This window comes from Saccoglossus kowalevskii, chromosome 20, assembly GCF_978046115.1.
Source record: "Saccoglossus kowalevskii chromosome 20, keSacKowa6.1, whole genome shotgun sequence".
Classification (NCBI taxonomy): domain Eukaryota; kingdom Metazoa; phylum Hemichordata; class Enteropneusta; family Harrimaniidae; genus Saccoglossus; species Saccoglossus kowalevskii.
In genome coordinates, this window is record NC_140660.1 from 6,522,899 (window position 1) to 6,544,660 (window position 21,762).

The 21,762-nt window shown below is 37.4% G+C and overlaps 2 protein-coding genes across 2 annotated transcripts in view; both read left to right on the forward strand.

The window, feature by feature from the left end:
* LOC100372340 (protein disulfide-isomerase A5-like) overlaps positions 1–7,555 on the forward strand; it is a 38,156-nt gene extending 30,601 nt beyond the window's left edge. Inside the window, exons 20-24 of the mRNA XM_085494722.1 lie at positions 629–710; positions 1,232–1,244; positions 1,655–1,723; positions 2,566–2,810; positions 3,390–7,555. Coding sequence (XP_085350848.1) covers positions 629–710; positions 1,232–1,244; positions 1,655–1,723; positions 2,566–2,810; positions 3,390–3,544 — 564 coding nt within the window. The 3' untranslated portion in view covers positions 3,545–7,555. The remainder of the gene's footprint in view (positions 1–628; positions 711–1,231; positions 1,245–1,654; positions 1,724–2,565; positions 2,811–3,389) is intronic.
* Positions 7,556–11,819: 4,264 nt separating this feature from the next.
* LOC100372187 (uncharacterized) lies at positions 11,820–20,253 on the forward strand. The gene is made up of 3 exons (XM_002739011.4): positions 11,820–11,977; positions 15,413–15,517; positions 19,778–20,253. The coding sequence occupies exons 1-3, from the start codon at positions 11,945–11,947 to the stop codon at positions 20,000–20,002; spliced, it is 363 nt and encodes a 120-aa protein (XP_002739057.1). The 5' UTR covers positions 11,820–11,944; the 3' UTR covers positions 20,003–20,253.
* The last annotated feature ends 1,509 nt before the right edge of the window (positions 20,254–21,762 follow it).

Sequence of the window (21,762 nt, forward strand, 5' to 3'; positions counted from 1 at the left end):
TTGATTTCATTAGCAATAATAACATCCAGTGACGCTTTGAATTGCATCGTGGGATATTTGCGTCAATAGAAGGTGCTTAGTTGCGGAAGAATTTAAATATATATACTGCACGTATGTGCAATGCATTATGGGAAATAACTTCAAATTTTCCACTACTGAGCATGTTACTGCACATATATGCAATGCATTATGGGAAATGAACTTCAAGTTTTTCACAACTGAAAGGTATATTTTTAGTCACTCATTGTTCAAATCTTTTTTTAAATATTTTGCAACTGAACAGTGCCCTCTATTGACAAAATTGATGAAGGCTAAATAATTTGTGTGCTGTAAAATGTATTAATAAAAAAATCATCTCACTGTCCAATTTTCGAAAAAAGTTTGACTAGAAACATTTTTTTTCCCCAAGACCTTATGTTTTATGAACTTGGATGATTCTACTGGTAGGTCATATGTTGGACCCTTCTCTTAAACCATTCGCCCAACCAGAGTGTCCAAGCCTATGGCAATTAACATTAAAAAATCACACTCTAAATCATTCGACCAATCAGAGTAGCCCTAGCATATGGCAGGGAACATAAAACAAAATGGTAGGATGTTGAATTGATGCATTTTATTTCATTGTTAGATTGATGCTGCCCTTGCTGCTGTTGATGCCACGGTAGAAAAAGGTTTACAGAATAGATTTGATGTTACAGGATTCCCAAAATGTAAGTCAATTTTTGCATTTCTGAAGATCTTGTTGTTTGAAAAAACCACCAATTATTACCACTAGTTTTGTATATCTTTATATTTATCAGTATATTTAGTATTTCTAGTTTTATTCAGTATTTTTATTCATCAGTTTTTAACAGAATTTTCATTTTTGGGAAAAAAGTTCAAACAATTCAGACTCATGAATATTCATAAACTGAACACACACCACCATGAATATTCATGAACTGAACACACACCACCATGAATATTCATGAACTGAACACACACCATCATGAATATTCATGAACACACACACCATCATGAATATTCATAAGCTGAATACATCAATCATTTCATTCCAATAAAAGTAACTTTGTGCCAGAACTTTTTCCAGGTAGAAATTACTGACTAAACAATGAAAGCTTGAGTAAAGAATGTGATATTGTGGTCTTCTGTTCATTATTTTCAAGTAATGAAATTTTTCTTTTTTTTTTCTTCTCTCTCTTTATAATCTGCTTCTGATTTCTCTCCACAGTCAAGTATTTCAGGTAAGATACATTTTACCATTCTCTGTGAATGTCCATAATCTTATGCGATCATTGAACTTTTGCCCAACAATTGTACAAAATAAATTAGTGTTTATTGTCACATGATTTATTATCAACTTCCAAATTCCATTTGTGTTTTTTTCATATAACAATGACATATGTGTATTGTTTTTTTCTACAAACATCTAATATATTTCAAGAACATACTTCTATTGTTTTTCAAAGAACAATGACAAAATCTTATTATTTTTCATATATCGATGACGTTTCTATTATTTATCATTTAAAAATGACACTCCTTTTGGTTTTTTATATAGCAAGAAAGCTTCTATTGTTTTTTTTTTATGTAACAATGAAAATTCTTTTGTTTTTTTCTGGTAATGTTGAAATACTTTTATTGTTTCCTTTAGAAATGGTGCCTTTGCATTTGATTATAGTTCAAAGCGAGACACGCAATCATTTGTTGAGTTCATGAAGGAGTAAGTACATGCATCCAAATTACACATTGAGGGCGTTCTACATTGTGACTCACCAAATCTTGTGAATACTGTAAACATTTTGAAATAGCTACATATTATTTTAGCGAATTTGACCCAATGCATGAATTAACTGAATCTTAATTTAGTTAAAGTGTCAACAATCTCATTGTGAGAATATACTTTATTCTCAATTAGCGACATCTTAATTTAATGAAATTGTGGATTAGCTAAATTAGCTAAAATAACATGCTAGCTAAAAAGACAGTATATTCCATTTGCATAGCAACAGTGTTTTTTCATATGCTAGTTGCAGCTGCTTAGCAGCACTGGTTTTTAATGTCTCTAATTTTTAACCTATTCGATTGTCATTATTACTTAAAAAAAAATTTTTTTCGCACATTTTTTAGTTTTGCTGCCAACTTATAGTCTGCTTCTCCTTTTTCCATGAAAAAGTGAAAATTTTAAATTTTTTGATCAAAAATTCGAAGCAATGTCATATTTTGTCACTTTTCTCTAAAAATTAAGATTGAATTCAGGGAAAATTGCAGAAAATGTGAGCAAATTTACCCCAATTTAATCAGAAAAAAAAATTGGCACTATTAATCTTTCCACCACCAGACCTTCTCGCCCAAATTTTTCTGCATTTTTTTTTCTTATATCTTTCAGTATTTCTGAAAATTCACTCTAATTTTGAAGTTTTCAGTTTTTATTCAAAAAATGTGTCTATGTTTATCCAAATCTTCTGATGGAAAGTGCAGGCTATAAACAGAATTTGTGATGAAAAGAGGAAACTGGTGTTGAAAAGGTTAATATAGTATGAATATTTTTATTTTTTCCTACAGTCCTAAGGTAACTCCTGCACCACCACCAGAACCGAAATGGAGTGAAATACCAAACAACATCCATCATTTGACGACTGACAACTTTGACACATTTGTGACCATCAAGGAACACGTTTTAGTTATGTTTTATGCCCCATGGTGCGGTCACTGTAAAGCCGCCAAACCGGCGTACTCCACCACCGCCGACAATTTCAAGGACGATCCTACAAAATACTTAGCTGCTGTTGACTGTACAGAGAACACTGGTAAGTGTCTCGTTTCTGTGATCCACTGTTTGTCTTTAACAAAAAAATATATTTTACGCAGTCATATTTTGATTCTGAGTGATTAATTTTAACACCAAATTGTGAAATTGTTACCAATTTGATACAAATGCTCAGTTCAAATTCAATTAAACTATGTTGAAGTTCCATTTGCAACAGTCAGTCGGTAACTCTTTTACTCTTTAGAACAGTATTGTTCAATCCTAACATAATACCTTTAATATATCTAAAAAAATTTAGTGGTAAAAAATTTGGTATTAAAAATACTTCTCAAAATTTGGCAGGAAAAATACTTTTAAAAATTTGACAGGAAAAATACTTTTAAAAATTTGACAGGAAAAATACTTTTAAAAATTTGACAGGAAAAATACTTTTAAAATTTGGTATTAAATAGTTTTTTAAAATTTGTTGGTAAAATTACTTAAAAAGTATAACAATCAGTCTCAGTCACGTTTGAATTTCATGATGAATCACTGCGTGGCTCGAAACTATTGCCTTTTTGTTTTATAGTTTAAAATTGCTAATGAGTAATATCAAATTTAAACATTTTTTTTTCATCAGAAATTTGTACAAGTCAAGAAGTGTCAGGATATCCCACTTTCAAGTTGTTCAGCAACGGCAAATTCAATAAAGATTTCAGCGGTGCTCGAAGTGTGACCGACTTCACCGATTTCATGATGCAATTAAAATCTTCACACAAACGTGAAGAACTCTGAGGAAAATTGCTTTGATTTTATTCAACATGCTATTGTAGAATACTTTATTTTTGCTTGGAATTAATTTTTACTATTTTCACTGAAGGAATGATTCAGTGAAAATAAAGTCCAATGAATATACCTTTTTTCCTATATTTTACATTCAACTTGTCAAAAATTAGTGAAAATAAATTCCATACAAAACACCAAAAAAGTCTTTTCAGGGAAAATTAATTTCAGCTAAAATAAAGTATTCTACAGTACTTTGAATTTTCCCTCATTGATCTCCCTAGAAATGAGGTGTATATTTCATATATAGGGCGCTTGTCATTATAGAGGGCGCTGTTTGTCATCTGATTTATTGAGGTACACTACTCAGGTTAAAAATTGTAGCATTTTTTTTATACACATAAGGTGAAAGTTGAATAAAAATTGAATGAAAATTAAACGTTTTGCAAGGTCTGAGAAAATGTCTGCAAAATGTTAGCCTGAAATTTTTTTGTTGTATTATTTTGCTGTATTCTTAAAATCTGCAGTATGGTTTTTTGACTCGTATGTTTGTGTTCATCATTCACGTCACCCAACTTGAGTTAATCTAAAGTTTTTTACAAGATTACATCTGATTGGCTACCCAACCCTAACACTGAACAGTCTGACCAATTAGAGAGCAGCTTATTTGTTGACTATCTTTTTTCGATGTAACAAATTGTCTTTTATATGTGCTTTGACTCCATTGCTCTCCCTTTAACGACATTTGCGAACAACCTAAGCAACGAAGTAAATTTTGTTTGAGTATGATCATTGAGGTAGCGTGAATGCAATAAATGTACCTCCAACACTATGCAAGAGTACTGGAGGGTCTTATCCCTTAAACAAACAATGCCCCCTAACTGAGTGTCTGAAGGGTGGTAGCTGTCGCACAGCGAGTTCAAATTCAAAAGTAAACAAACAATGTATTTTGTGTTGTTTTTATGAGTGCCATACTGATCACAGCGCAACGCTACAACCACTCCCCTTTAATTTAGAAAGATTGCTTAAATTAATATTCTGCAGTTAATTTCTCGTTACCAATCTACAATCTACAATGGTGTGCCATGACACTCCAGGCGAGAACCAGCCAATGTCGCAACAAACATGTGCCGACTGGGCGCACGCGACAATTTTCACTGTGATCACATTCCCCTAATGTCGGTGGATTGTTGAATCCAATCTATTGACAGGGATGGGCCACACCTATCATTCCCATGAATTACGCTCAATTGAAAAGATTACTACAGATCACGAAGTTTGCCAGACGGAAGTCGATTTAAAGTCTTTCTCATTTGCATATTCTATGGGCTGTTCTAATTTGAATACGCAACCAGTTAAAGCGAGAGGGGGGCTTCACCTGCGTATGCGGCAGACGGCCATAGCGTGTTGTTGTTTACAAACATGAGTCTACCCATCAGCCTTTGCATTTTTAGCGTGCATTGTTATTGTCGCTTGGGACATATTTCCCATGCATGCACAGGTGACGACCCCTCCGCTTTAACATTTGATAGTGTTGTATCAATCAGGATGGTATCTCAGATTTTTGTGAACGTAACTAAAACATAACAATTTTATTATCTGTGGGGAACAGTATATGAATATAACAATGAACAATTACAACAATAACAAATCAAGAAGTAACATCTAACCCAATACTGACATTATGATGTACTAAAAAATTGACTTTTATCAAAGATTTCTGATATTTCGGTCTTCAATTTGTGAATGTTCGAAAACGATTCTTTTCCTTGTGCATCATTCAAAAGTATTTAAAGGGCCGTGGACGTCGCGCCGCGTCCTGTTCGATATGGGACTCATAGCGACGTATACAACGCGTGTAAAATACATTGTTTATTTACATGAAATTTGAAAACGCGCTGCGCGACCACCACAGCGCTTTAATGTCTGATTAGTGTACCTCCATACAAGATGACCCACTTCTCAATATCCTGAATCTCCATGGCGATGATCTGTAAATTTTGGGACGAGTGGAGATAAGATTTTGATGTTTTTTTCACATGAGAGAGTGAGTATTTTGTAAGACAGTCTCTCATTGGCTGCCAGCTTATAACACTTATCCATCTAGCCAATCAGAGAACTATATATAAAATGCAGCACCTCAAATCGTAAAAAAACTGGAGGGCACTGTAAACCATTTAATTTCGCTATAAATTTTTATGATTTTCACCGACTCACGAAAATTTGTCTCTTGCGAAAGTTACTTGGTTTACAATTTATTCTGTCAATAATGTAATTCAAATATGCACAACTTTTGTTATATCTTGATTAGTGCGCCCTCTACAGGACTGATTTGGAACCAAACCGGACTCGCAAGTCAGCTCGTTCAATCAAGTTTAGATGACCTCTGACGATGCAATTAAAATGTCTTAGCCCATTATTTCTTTAGTTTTCAAAGTTATGTTTATAAAATTTGAATTTTCTTTTAACCAAATTGCAAATTCCTCATTTGTTGTAACATATTTTTTACGGTTACTTTTTCCATAGACTACTTTCCTGGAAGTGACCAAACTGGGGTGCATAATTACATGCGAGTTTTCTGATGGTCGATAGAAGAGAATTTATTTTTGTGATGTCGATTGGTACGCCCAGAAGCACGATATCATGCATGCAAGTTTACATTACACCCCAAAACTGCATGCGCGTGCATGCAAAACGCTGTATCTTTGACTTCCAGGAAATTCGTCTATGTGTGATTTCTTTTCCATTGAGTTACTAACAAACAAATGTGTATGCTCCTTGTATTATTCAAAATGTCTGTGCGTCAGTGATGGGTCATATTGATCCTAATATTATTAGAAATTGTTTTATTTGATGAACATGTCTGCAGAATTCTCCATCTTGTCATTCCCATGATGCAAAGTGTGAAAATATGGAAGGTACTGACAATTATGACTCCCTGATCATTATAGAGGGCGCTATACCATGAATACATTTTTCATGTAGAGGGCGCTGTATTAATTTCACCTTTCTCAGAGAGCCCTTACAAGAATGTATTTAATTACTGTAAAACACTTTATTTTAGTTGAAATTAATTTTTGCTGAAAAGACTTTTTGGGTGTTTTCTATGGAATGTATTTTCACTGATTTGTTGTTGAGTTGGATGTAACATATAGGAGAAAGGGTATATTCGTTGTATTTTATTTTCACTGAATCATTCCTTCAGCGAAAATAGCAAAAGTTAATTCCAAGCGAAATTAAAGTATTTACAGTATTTTTTGTATTGAGGGCACCCTTTCTGTCATAGAGGGCAGTCTTTAAATTATGTCTATATAATGATTTTCATAGCCATCTTTTAGATCACAGAAACTCACTCAGATTAATCTTCATAAATAACATTATTAATAATAATGCAATTCACTTGATATGCAAATAACTAAAAAAACTATGTTGTGTTGTCTATTTTCTTAAATTTTCGCTTCTACAAAATTTTGCAACTTTCACTGACTTGTAAGAATTTGTCCCGCATGAAATCAAATCTGTTGATAGTAATCATCAAAAATTATTCAAGAAATATATTGCTGTCAACATTCTTACCCAAATATGAACAATTTTTATTATGTTTTGACTAGTGCGCCCTCTACAGGACTGATTTGGAATCAGCTTGTTGACACAAAAAAATCATCAATGACACGAACAACTTATTCAGTGTCGTTTTCATGAATAACATTAGTGATAATAATGCACAGTATATTTGTTGTTATTTATTTTCTCCAATGAGAGTGGCATTTATGAAAATATCCACCCCCACATTGTATTTTACCAACTCGCCCAGCCCAAGTAGCGGCACCCTAATACAACATTCTTTGGTTTTTCTGACTAGAATCTTGTCTGTAAGACTTTTCTCATGAAAATTTTTGTCAGCAAGCAAAAAAAGATTGGAATAGATGAGCGATTTTATTTTCCTTTTTTTGGCAAAAAGTTTAAAACATCAAGAACATACTGCAACATTAACGCAAATAAAACGAGATTTGGAAGGTACAAGCAGGTCTGATGTGTGATGTCACTTCTGTGGAATGAATGCCAAAATCACAAGAGGTTGCTTTGGATTGCTACTTACTAAGAGTAACCAGACTACATTCCACTGCTCATTGTTTTGTTTTTGTTTTTGTTTTTCCATGAAAATTTATAAAACATTTACCATGGAAGACCTTAACGCTTCATTATTACATTATTTTGAAAATTAACGGTATGCTATATTTATCAGCCAATCAATGACTGCTGTCATCCGTTATTTTGAAAATTAGCATATTTAGATAAGCAGTGTGCTATATTTATCAGCCAATTAATGACAACTGTCATCCATTTCTCGATAATTAGCATATTTAGATTAGCAGTGTGCTATATTTATCAGCCAATCAATGACAACTGTCATCCGTTATTTTGAAAATTAGCATATTTAGATAAGCAGTGTGCTATATTTATCAGCCAATTAATGACAACTGTCATCCATTTCTCGATAATTAGCATATTTAGATTAGCAGTGTGCTATATTTATCAGCCAATCAATGACAACTGTCATCCGTTATTTTGAAAATTAGCATATTTAGATAAGCAGTGTGCTATATTTATCAGCCAATCAATGACAACTGTCATCCATTCCTCGAAAATTAGCATATTTAGATTAGCAGTGTGCTATATTTATCAGCCAATCAATGACAACTGTCATCCATTCTTTGAAAATTAGCATATTTAGATTAGCAGTGTGCTATATTTATCAGCCAATCAATGACAACTGTCATCCATTGCTCGAAAATTAGCATATTTAGATAAGCAGTGTGCTATATTTATCAGCCAATCAATGACAACTGTCATCCATTCTTTGAAAATTAGCATATTTAGATTAGCAGTGTGATATATTTATCAGCCAATCAATGACAACTGTCATCCATTGCTCGAAAATTAGCATATTTAGATTTGCAGTGCGCTATATTTATCAGCCAATCAATAACAACTGTCATCCATTGCTTGAAAATTAGCATATTTAAATTAGCAGTGTGCTATATTTATCATCCAATCAATGACAACTGTCATCCATTGCTTGAAAATTAGCATATTCAAATTAGCGATGTTCTCAGCAAATCAATGTCACTCGTTGACCGTGGAAGTGAAGTCTGAGCAGTTCCGGACTACTGTAGAAAGAAGCTATCAGCTAAGCCATCAGGGAGCATTCACTTTCAGACACCTGCAGATAGAGCATAGTTCTAGTACACAAAATAACTCCCACAAACCGTTCAATTGATTTGATGATTTTATGGCGTTTGTGCAGACAAAATTTTGCGAAATTCACTGACATTTTGTATTGAAGGAAGCAGTTATCACTGCTACAAATTTTGCAATTTTCACTCAAAAAATTCATCATTCTGGAAATTGAATCAGTTTACAGAAAATATCACTTTAATTGAAACAAACCTGTAAAACTCAGTTGATCATTGACATTGATTCATAAAGAAAATGTTATTGCATAAAATTGTGTTATTACAAAGTTCTCATATTTTATATTTATTATAGAGGGCGCTTGCTGTGATGCAAGCAAATTTAAATAAAGAACGCCCTCTACGTGTGGTGAAATACAATAGCGCCCTCTAAGCAATATGTATGACATCGAATACAAGGGTAGAGGGCGCGCTTTATTACACTTTATAAGATAGGTGAAGACGTGGATGTTGTGAAAACCGTGACTTACGTCATTGAATAGTTGAAGGTGAAACCATTTATATCTTGTATGGGTGAAACCATGTGTTGGGTGGGTGACCTGTGGTGGACACAACCGCTGCATGATGGGTAACCCTATTTCAATTCACTATCAAGATAATAAACCTTTATTTAAACAATTGTTTTTGTATTTTATGTATTTTTATCAACCGTTTTAGTGACACTTTTGAATGTCAATGAGCTGGATACTTAACCATATAAGAGTGGTTAGAATTGAATTTATTGGTGTATTGTCATTATTGTGTACATTGTAGCAATCTGTATAGATATTCTGTTTTTCTTTATACAGCTGCTTTCCATGCAAATTTCACTGAAGTTTTTAGTCCACGAAACTTTGTGATTTTTGATGGTGGCCTAAGGGGTCGTAATTACTTTCCCTTGGGTTCTAGGGGGTCATGACTTTCACTGATATTACGGTGTAGGGTCTAGTCGAAGTAACTTTCTTTTAGTTTTGGAGTAAAAATGACCTTCACTGAGTTTCCAGGAGTTTGGGGAATTTAACCTTGGTTCCAAGGTATCACAGTGATTTTAGTAAAATTCAGTCCTCGTGGGTGGCTTCACTCTCCATCCCAGAGTTTTTGGAGGGTGGGGTGGCCTCAATGTTAAGTGCAAATATGTCTGATCATGGATGGTCTGATAGAAATGTCTTGCATGTACGCGCATACCGTGGGTGTAATGTAAACTTGCACGCATGCGCATACCGTGGGTGTAATATAAACTTGCACGCACGCGCATACCGTGGGTTGTAAACTTGCACGCATGCGCATACCGTGGGTGTATTGTAAACTTGCACGCATGCGCATACCGTGGGTGTATTATAAACTTGCACGCATGATACTTTGTTTCTGGGTGTACGACTTCACAAAAATAAAATTCACGTCTATCTACTATCAACAAACTGACATGTTAGTATTTCCGTATTTTTGCACCCCAGTCTCGCTACTTTCCGGAAAGTGGGATATTCATGACTGCAAGTTTGCTGCTTTGCCGGCGTCCCTTGCGAATCACACTGAGGCGAGAACCAACCAAGACTGAAAGCAACGTCGTTATGCAGAGAAAATATCTGAAACTACTAGTATTTGTTTATTGACAACCGCCCACAGATATCAACGTTATGAACAGCATCCCTTCACCTTTAACGTCACCAGAGGGCGCTCATAACGAGATCTTGCTGACCATTTACGAATGAGGTCAAAACATGATTGTTAGCTAAGACTGACATGACTTTTAAGGAGATCGGGGTCACGGTCTTTAATGACGCTATTGTGACGTGTTACAGGATCACACGATGATACATGATGACTACGATTAAGGATATGTGACGAAGATATCATGGTAAATAATCTCAGTGTAATACGGTTTAGTACCAGCAGTGATACCGAAAATGAAGAGGAATATTTTTTGTCTGTGCTGAAATTATTTCTTGGTGTTTCAATTTTTTTCTTTTTGACATAGAATGGAAAAGTCATCTATTATTACTGGTACAAATTCTAATATTGTTAAAACATTTAAAAAAAAAAACACTTATAATTTAGTGAGTTTTCTGTATGATAATACTAGTAATTTTCCATTGAATAAAATGAGTTCTTTCCCATAATGCATTGCATATATGTGCAGTAACATGCTCAGTAGTAGAAAATTTGAAGTTATCTCCAATAATGCATTGCATATATGTGCAGTAACATGCTCAGTAGTGGAAAATTTGAAGTTCCTCTCCCATAATGCATTGCACATATGTGCAGTAACATGCTCAGTAGTGGAAAATTTGAAGTTCCTCTCCCATAATGCATTGCACATATGTGCAGTAACATGCTCAGTAGTAGAAAATTTGAAGTTAATTTCCCATAATGCATTGCATACATGTGCAGTATATATATTTGAATTCTTCCCAAACTGCTGCAACTAAGCACCTTCTATCGACACATATATCCCACGATGCAATTCGATAATGGCATCATGACTGTGCTTCTTGTATAACCAGAAATTCTGTATTCGTGTCCGATATTACTTTTACATAATGTTGTATTTTTTTGAGGCGGTGTCTGGTATTCTGGTGCAGAAAGAAACAACAAAAAAACGCTTTATCAGACGTGACCGGAAAGTATGACGTGATACATACAAGAAAGATGAAATCTGTTTGCGAAGGCAACGTCGCTCCGTGTCATGTTTGTGATAATCATGTTTTTGTGTTACTATAGAAACGTGCGACTCGCACGACATGCTCAATGTGAAATACCACCTGACGGATTCGAGCTCGCACTAGGACCGCAACATTATACATGGGTGTGGCAAGTAGACAATAGAGGGATACAGTTAACAAACTTGTTATCGAGAAGGCCGGCAGTTTAAATTATACAAATCGTATATATACGGTTCGTGTTTTACATTTAGTTGACTGGATTATGTAGTTACATAAGATAACCGTCGCATACCCGTCCAATTTACGCGAATGAACGCAGCGACCCCTATTACACAATGGTATGGTCTGTCGTCACCTCCCGGGTATATGCCATAAAGACGGGTTCAATGGACTGATAAAGTGGTGTATGCCTAGTGATCACGGATATAGCAACGGCGGACACGCTTTGATTTTATTCGGCTGTCTTCTTTCGGTTTAGATTCACCCGTGGGTGCCGGTGGTCAGCGAGGCCGGCAGTCATGTGTCGGTGGGGCTGCACTACAACAAGCACGGTAAGTCGACACCAAATAACAACTAAACGCTGTTTATATGAATACAGTGTACACCGCGTACATACAGAACAGGGCTGCCATGCAAAAAACAAACAAACCGTAACATTAGCGATCGTCAAACGCTAAGTCAGTTCAGTATTTCGTTAGTACTCACAGGTTTACGCTAGCTCGTGTGTTTGAGTGTATGCCCATTTTTTGCGACGTGAACCCCACGGTCAATCCGTAGGTAGACGCGCCTCGACGCGACCACCGGCGATCAGCGACGTACGCTGGTGCACTGTAACGGCTATTTGGCCCACATGTACTCCGGTAATGCCCTCTGCTTCGGTTCTCTGTCTCAGTGTCTGTAAAACGCCGCGGCGTCATTTGAGACAGAGCACCGCGATGGGAAAGACAATAGACACAGTATATAAATGCGTTTTAATGTGTTCCATTAATGGAGTCGATTTGTTTGTCGTTTTAATACCCTTTGAAAATCGAAGTAGCGACGTCATTGACATCGTCACGCTTATTAATTCAAAACGACAATAATGTCAAGGGACACGGATTCGAGCCACCCAACTAATCACATTCGGTTTCCGTAGTATTTATTCATTTATACCAATCTTAATTTTTAATTTAATAAATATTTTTGCTTATTTCTGCACACTATACAATAAAGTATTGCGCACGGATAGCCTATTTATCTGTAGTTTTGTTTTGTGTGTTTTTTTTACTTTTTCGTACGTGGGAAGTTTAATCCGAAATTCCGTGTAAACAGAGACTCGACTACTAGTATTTTGATGCCGTGCAATCAGTCGATAGTAATACGGCTAAGACTCGATACACCACGCAGTCACTGAAATAAATGCTGTATCGCCGCACGATTTGTAACACCCTGCGGTAACAAGGGTCACGCGCCATGATCCTGCAGTTGCCTGGATTCGATGAGCAGAGAATTGATTTGGTATTCCGCGTATTGTTCAAATGCGCATAAAATGATGACGTTTAACGTGAATTTTGTGACGCTCACCGTACCATATCGGCATGTGATATTACAAGCTAAACGTCACAACTTTGTATAATATCCTCAACGCGTTTCTTGGGACGCACTTTAATGGTAACCCGTCCGGGAACTCCGGTTCTCGTTTTTTTTTTTAGAAAGATCGTAGAAAGAACTCAACGTTACGCCTAACCGCGTCAATTATTTGTCTATTTAATCCCTGACTGTGCATTTCACGTAACGTGCCGAGTTTAGCATCGCCGAACAAACACACGTGCAACAGAGTGAAATGTACAATAAATAAAAATAATGATAACCACGCCAACTAAACGCATTCTTTATTCATTGTTGGTCTCCATGTGACAAGAATTACTGAAGTACAGTGTAGCTAAAACACTGCCATTCGCTTTAGTTCGTGCCCACTCCGATGTAAGTTGCGTGGAGTGCCGTTGCCATGGTGAAATCTCGATAAACCTTGGCATGCGCATTTCAGATATTAGTCGTACTCACAGTGGACGAAATATTAACAGCGTTAATTAAAAACAGTCCTAATTACTGAATTAAGGCGACCATTTTACATGTGACCTACAAATGTGGTGTTGAAGGGTTTAATCTTTTTCTTAGAAACAGGACAATGGAGGGAATGTTACCGTGACCTTTTTCACGCGTGATTGTTGCTGACGTGACCTTTTTTGATTACTGATGTCATACATGTCACGTGACATCCCTATCAATGTTTACGATGTCGTTGTGAATAGAGAAGTGCCTTACTAGGGTCAAAGTATAAACAACTTTTAAGTGTTAGCGTAAACAATGCCGACTGTATTACGTTACATACTGCCTTTGATGATTCGAAGTCTGGCGGTTCAAATGTTGCGCCCTCTACGGAGTACACATATGACACACGACCCAAAGAGGGCGCAACTCAGCCAGCTTGGCTTCGCTGGTTCCCGGCGTCCTTTGCTTGGTACGCCATGACACTTGAGGCGGGAACCAGCCAACCAACTTGGCCAGATCTTCAAGTTGACTTCAAGCGCGGTGGTCGTCGCGCAGCGCGTGTTGGAATTTCATGTAAATAAACAATGTATTTTACACGCTTGTATACGTCGTTATGAGTCCCATATCAAACAGGACGCGGCGCGACGACTGCCGCCCTTTCACGTACGTCGGCTTTCACATGTCTCACACATAAATTAAACTTTCCATGCATACGCCTATGTCTTTAGTACCCTTAATTTGATTTTGTTTAAAAACATACAATAACAAAAACGAAGTATCAACACTGAAAATATCAAGTTGACCTAGCTTAGTAACACCGTTTCAAATTGTTACTTAGTATTTAGAAAAAAACTGTTTCTTGTCATCTTTTGAAAAAAAGGTGTTTTGACAGAATTGGGGATTCGGATTATATCGGATTATATCAAGCTTTGATACAAGTGATATTGTAATGTAAAATAAGAGCTAACATATTTTTTGAAATGTTAAACGCACAGGTACAATACAAACACGCGCGACACGACGATCGTCATTCTCCTTCGCAGAAACTATGGGTGTTTTATCACGAAGCTAGGTAGTCGCCAGAGAACGTCCCACTTGTTGCGGCTCTATGTAGCTCCCTAGGCTCGTAGACTCTGCAAGGTGATGGACATGAATACTAGTTGAAAAAATCCTTATTGCCAAATGACCGCTGAGATCTCGTGGAGAGCGAGAAAGCCACGAGACAATGTATTTGCCCCCAAATGGTGTTCCACTCTCTACCGTCATGGAGTGTGTCCACTGTTCCGCTGGTCATGGAAACCACCACATTCTGTTAGACACGAAAAAACAAGTCGCGTTGTTCACGCGCTCATTGTTATTTCTATCCTCGGGGCGGAGCCACGTCACAAGACGTTCTACGTTGCTAAGACGCGCACCACTGTACATGCATTTCTATGGGCTCTGTGCGCGCTGCTGTGGAACGCCGGTCGAGCCGGTGAAAATTCGAGAAAACAACACAAACTCAACTTTGAAGTAATCCCGAACAACCAAATTTATATATGTTACACACGTAGGGCTAATCTTGTTACACTGCTCAGGGGACTCTCAACAATCATCCCAAAGTACCGTTTTCTGCGAGTTTTGGGCCTTTGTTTTCACCGCAGCGGGTTGCCAGACGGTGAAAATGCCCGGATGTCCGCCCCCGAGGATAGACCACTTTCCCGGAAGTCGAAGATACGGCTTTTTGCATGCGCGCGCATGCCGTTTTGGGGTGTAACGTAAACTTTCACGCGTGATATTGTGTTTCTGAGCGTACCAATCGACATCACAAAATTAAAATTCCGTTCTATCGACTATCAGAAAACTGACATGTTTGTCTTTTCCGCCATGACATTTTGTCGTCAAAGAAGCGTTTTATCACTAGAGGGCGCAATTTATAGAAATGACATTGACTGTATCGTTATATTTATTTTTAGACTTACATGTGTAAATGGTGTGGTACGCGATATTGTAAGGAATGTCTACACGGTGACTTCTCAGGTTCTATGCTGGAACCAGGCAGATGTCGGAAATGTAATCAGGTAAGAAAGGTCTCGAAGCCTATACGAACTCACGCGATATTTGGTGACACCCGGCAACGAGATTACGCGAGATTGTGCATGTATTGATAAACATTGATTTTCTCACAATCCAATACGCTTTTCTCATGGAAATCACAAGTATGAGGTTTGACCTGGGCCCGACTTGCACTAATTACCGCCGGTGACTCCTTCGATACCTTTAATCACCTAAATGTACCTAATTAAAGTTTGGTAAAGTCTCAGTTTGTATTTGCATGGACGTACGTCCATGGTATTTGTTGGTCTGCGCAACAGTCAAAGACGCCATCTTTATTTAGATGAGATCCATATACTAGTATATTGCGCATGCGTGGCACGACGACTACCGCCCTTTAAGGAAATCGATATTTCAAGCTGTATTCTTGTCGTCTGTGCACATCACATTACCTATCCCCCATGCTGCATCTTCAGTTCCCTTGCCGACTCAGATTCAGTACTCTCATCGTCCTTCATATGTGATTTTAGATCACAACCCCGTTGTTAGTGGTTTCACCAAAGCGAGGCTGAAAAGCATTCTCTATCAACATAGATGCGATACTTACGATATTCTTAGCAGTAACGGCGGTATCACGTGACCTGAATGTACGTGACTGCGCATGCAACGTATTCTGTTTGAACATGCCAAAGTGGATAATATAAAGGGTGTAAGTAACTATGACGACGATATCAGTTGTATTCCGTGGCGATCGTAAATCTCCAGAAATAATTAAACAGAACAGAAATTATGTTTTTACGTACAGTTAAAAAGTTAGACTAATGCGTGGCATAACAAAAAAACAATTTTTAGAAGGCAGCGTTGTTTTCGTATAGTACTTGTTTTTCATATTTATGTTCGGAAACTATCGTGAAATAAAATAAGATTTATGTTATGTTTCATGAGAACATGAATGGTTTTATGGAAATTTGTAACATATTTAAGAAACATTAAACTTGGAAGACTCCACGTTTATTTCAAATCGAGAGAATACGTTTTAATTGGCTGTATAAGCAGTAATACCCATTACCCATGAGTCTTTGCGGGTTTCCTTTAATCGTTAACTGATTCACTGCCAGCAAACTTCCGTTAACATGTTGTGATTGGTCAAGTTAATTTCAAATGTCATTTGACATTTATATTAATATTAATATTTCTTAAATACGTTGATACATGGTCTACCTGACAATTTGTTAAGTCAATATCATTAAAACTTGCATAACCCATGTGACAACGCCTGTCACATGATCAAAACAATGAGGAAAATGACACAGTACACTAGGATACAGCTGTCAGATAAAATATCACTCCACGCTGTATGGTTACAAAATGTATCACTCCGCGCTGTCTTGTTACAAAATCACTTATGACAGTGTAGGTCGTTGCGTAATCGCGACATACATTGTTCACGCTCGCAAATTACGAGAAATCGCATGACAGTGGAAATTGCGTATCATGTTTTGTTTCATGTCGATGCCCTTCTCTGTTCTCCGCTTTTGACTGCGCGAATACACACATTATACGTGAATGGCAAATCCCTGCAAAGACATAACAGATCATTTCTGTTTCACTGGCGTCGAACCATACATGACACCGCTTCAAGCGGCTTGTTTATACTGGTGCTAAAGTTGTTCCACTCATCACGGTTGCTATGACAGCGACATGTAGTCAGTGACTCCCGATGACGTAGTTGCCGCGAGTGTTGAACTGTCATGGAAACTAAAGATAATATTGTGGTTAAACGAGACTGAAAGGCAGTGATATTTCCTGATAAATTGACAATTAGTTATTGGTTTGACTATCTTCATCTCGTTGTCGGTTTTCAATATGTCACGTGATGCTTAGAAACAAATGATGTGAATATAATGCCAGCCTGTCGGCCATCTTGAAATGAAGGTTGGGTATGGCGCAGAAACTACTAAATTCAATATATCCGATTTAAACTCACTTTAAATCATGAATATATTATATACCAACTCAATGGGATGTTTCTCAATATTGACATTTGTTTTGGAATATTGTTATGAAAACTGGCTTTGTGTTCAGGGAACCTGGCTCACTTAGCTGATGTCACTTACACGTAGAGATATCAGATTCGACCAAAAGGAATACACATTAGTTTATTACAGATAGTCCAGCTTCATCATTATGAACGTAATCTGAGCTTTGACGTCATAATGCTTAACTTTCAACGGTTTTTCCTAAAGTAATCGATATTTTTTGAAAACAAAAATTGCCGAATGAGTTTCAGTCATGGTAATTTGTATACGCATGTACTGTACCCCGATGGAACGGTTTTTAATGCTTTTTTCTTTTGAAATATTAAAAAGGGTTATTGTAAAACCCAAGCGGGGGATGACCAACGCCCTTCACTATTCATTAATAAATTATCCCAACGCGAGATTTCATATTGTTTTTTTTTTTGTTTTTTGGCTACGTGGTCGAATATGTGTTTATTATGAGACAGTATATTCAACCTTTCAATGTGGTGTCCTTTTTTCTTTTTTCTTTTTTGTGAATAGCGCCATCAATAGCAGCTTTTCGGAGCAACGAAGCGTGACAGTTATATGTTGTTGCCTGGCAACTAATCAGACTAAAACTGCTACTGCGTTCAGATACGTAATAACGGGAAGCACAGTGATCACGTTCTCGGAGAGTGACCATTGCGTGGGCATGCTAGTATTAACACTCGTGGTTTGACTTCAAATCCCAGCAGGGAGGGTTCTCTAAATAAATTATGGTACGCAAGCTGAAGTAAAAGAACGCGTAAAAGGGGTTTGTTTAGTTATTTGACGCGTATACCGTGTGTTTTGAACTTGAAGCCGGTTGGAACTTAGAATATAGTAATAAAGTGTGAAAAAAGGAATCTCATGAATTCATGTTACCTCAACTTGGAAACAGTGTGATTTTTTTTATATAGGGTATCTATTTTAAGTTTCTGCACTTGAAAAGCGGTATAATTTCACAAAAATAAGTACATGTTTAGAGGCTTTTTTGAAAAACTATACTTCAGGGTACCAGGTCTGACTTGGAGTACCCCCCCCCCCCCGGCTTCAAATGCAGCCGGAGGGAGTAACGTAAATTGCGCTATCTATAGACGACTTCAGGCCAGATCACATTGGTCGTTAGAGGGCGCAACTGATGAATATCGTATTCTTGTAACTAAGATGTTACTACATGCGAATTACGTAAAAAACTCAAACCATAACTATAATTATACCGCAAGAATGCTTTTTGAAAAACATGTTTTAAAATTATTGATGCAGAATGTTAGCAATAAATACTGCAGCAACTGTATCCTCGGGGGCGGAGCTACGTCACGGACGTTCTACGTTGCTAAGACGCGCACCACTGTACCACGTATTTATATGGGCTTTGTGCGCGCTGCTGTGGAACGCCGGTGGAGCCGGTGAAAACTCGAGAAAACAACACAAACTCAACTTTGAAGTAATCCTGAACAACCAAATTCATATATGTTACACACGTAGGGCTAATCTTGTTACACTGTTCAGGGGACTCTCAACAACTATCGCAAAGTACCGTTTTCTACGAGTTTTTGGTCTTTGTTTTCACCGCCAGGGTTGCCAGGCGGTAGAAAATGCCCGGATGTCCGCCCGATGATATCGCACCCTCTAGCAGGAAAGCGCACCGTACACGTGACACAAAGTAGCGAGACTCGGTTGCAATAACGAGGTACTTCTTTTTCATGGTGCAAATACAAACATTGTCAGTCTGTTGATATTCGATAAAAGGGAATTTTATGTCACGTCGATTGGTACATCCACAAGCGCAGTATCACGAGTGCAAGTTTAAGTTACACTACAAAACGATATGCGCGCGTGTGCGTGCGAAACTGTATATTCGACTTCTGGGAAAATGGTCTGTACGTTTTACATTACGTCACTTTAGTGGCGTGAAAACAGTACCGGAAAAGATGGCGAATGCGTTAATGGTCACGTGATGGTTACGGCATATATGCAAGGAGTCGTAACCATCAAATTGGAGGACGTTTAGCTAATCGCATTACTGTTCTGAATACGCGAAACTTAAAACGTCACCTGCGCTGGCGGCAAACGGCTATAGCGTGTCGTTGTTTACAAACAAGCATCTACTCACGAACGTTTTAAGCGTACGTTGTTATCGTCGCTTGGGAACCAATTGGGACCCGCGCATGCACAGGCGACGCCCCCGCTTTAAATGTTGTCTTTCGCACTCAACTTTTTTTTTTTGTCTTTTTTTCAACACAGAAAGGTTGTCAGGGCGAGAGAGTGGAGTACGTTGAGGTGAAGAGACCACCGGCAGATAAAGACAAGAAGGGAAAGGGACTGGCCTCTGCCAGGGGAAGAAGCAAATCACCATCAAAATCGGCAAGGAAATCGGGAAAGAAATCCGCAAAAAAATCTGGCAAAAAATCAGGAAAAAAATCAGGAAAGAAATCCGGAAAAAAGTCTGGGAAAAAGAAGAAAAAATAAGTGATATTGTGAGAAACATTGAGAGAACACATTTACTTTTTTGAGACAAATATTTTGCATTTTGACATAACAAGTATTTTTGAATCTAAGAAAAGTGATTGGTTGTTTAGCTGTCACGTGGTGAGTTGTATGCGAATCCCTGACGTCAACAATTCACTACCTAGACATGACTTGCAATAAGTAGAGCAGATCACTACCTTAGTATTTTGAATAAAAAATAAAACACAATCGCCTTTAAATTATTCCAAAAAGTAACGTTTACATAATCTGTCATTTCATGATATACCTGACGAGACCAATAGTTAACGTGTATGCACTGTGAAGAACACACATCCTAGTACTTTGTGTGAACCTAAAAGGTCATACATCCTGGTACTTTCTTCGAACCTAAAAGGTCATACATCCTGGTACTTTGTGTGAACCTAAAAGGTCATACATCCTGGTACTTTGTGTGAACCTAAAAGGTCATACATCCTGGTACTTTGTGTGAACCTAAAAGGTCATACATCCTGGTACTTTCTTCGAACCTAAAAGGTCATACATCCTGGTACTTTGTGTGAACCTAAAAGGTCATACATCCTGGTACACGACCCTCATTTTTTTTTTAACCGATTTGTTGTTTTTGCAATACCACGAGTGCATTAATTATTCACTGGGTTTTAATTTTACAATTTCCCTTAACAAGCTAAACCCCTGAAAATAAAAGGCGGTGGTCGTCGCGCCGTGGATGTGCGACATTTGTTTTCATGAACATTGATTTTCCCACAATCCAATGCGTTCTTGTAATGGAAATCACGAGTACGAGTTTTGACCTAGGCGCAACGTGCACTGATTACCGCCGGTGACTCCTTCGATACCTTCCAGTCACTAAAGTTGTTACACAGTTAAAGCAACGGTCAAAGTCTCCATCTTTGTCTCCATCCATATAAGTCACATATCTCGCGCATGCGTGGCGTGACGAACACCGCCCTTTAAATCCATGTGAACATAGGAAATACGAAAAATGTTATTATTTCAATTGAAAATCTGTGAATTTAAAACCCAGTAAATATGCTCAAAATAGTGAATTCAATTGCAATATTCATGAAATCAATGCTTTTTACAGTACTCACACGGAGGTGGCAATTAGCTGTCAATCAATTACTTTCCCCGAATAGTGCATTATAACTATGATTTCAGAGGGATTGTAGATCTCAAAATTTGGATGGACCTTATATTTCAAATCTGTCATTGTTTTGGCAAATACCATATATTCAGCACCAGAAAGCCCCCCCCCCCTCTTATGTAGATATAACACAGGGTTGGGTTAATAATCACATGTTAATAGGATGGGGATCTGAAATAGCGTTTTAGTATATGTAATTTTTACAGTATTTCAAAATTACGGTAAATTATAATCATGTTTATTTGCAACCACACACGCAACGTATGAAGAGAAAATACTGTATCTTGTTTTATGGGTTCCCACTCTTCACACAAAAGGCGTTTGCTCACTGCATGCTTTATACAATTGGCTGGTTCCCGCCTCAAGTGCCATGGCGTACCAAGCCACATGAGGCCGGTAACTAGTAACGGTTCCGGCATTCTGATTGGTCCGTCACTTTTTGGTTGCTTGTTCAATTTCTCTTGGTTACCTCACGTCAGCGCTTACGTTCGTGGCCCTAGAGCAGGAGTTTCCTTTTACTCTCGAAAGTTAGGCGAATATAAAACGGTTTCTTTTGTTATAAATTTGCACAGAAACAGCGAGAAATGCCAGAAAC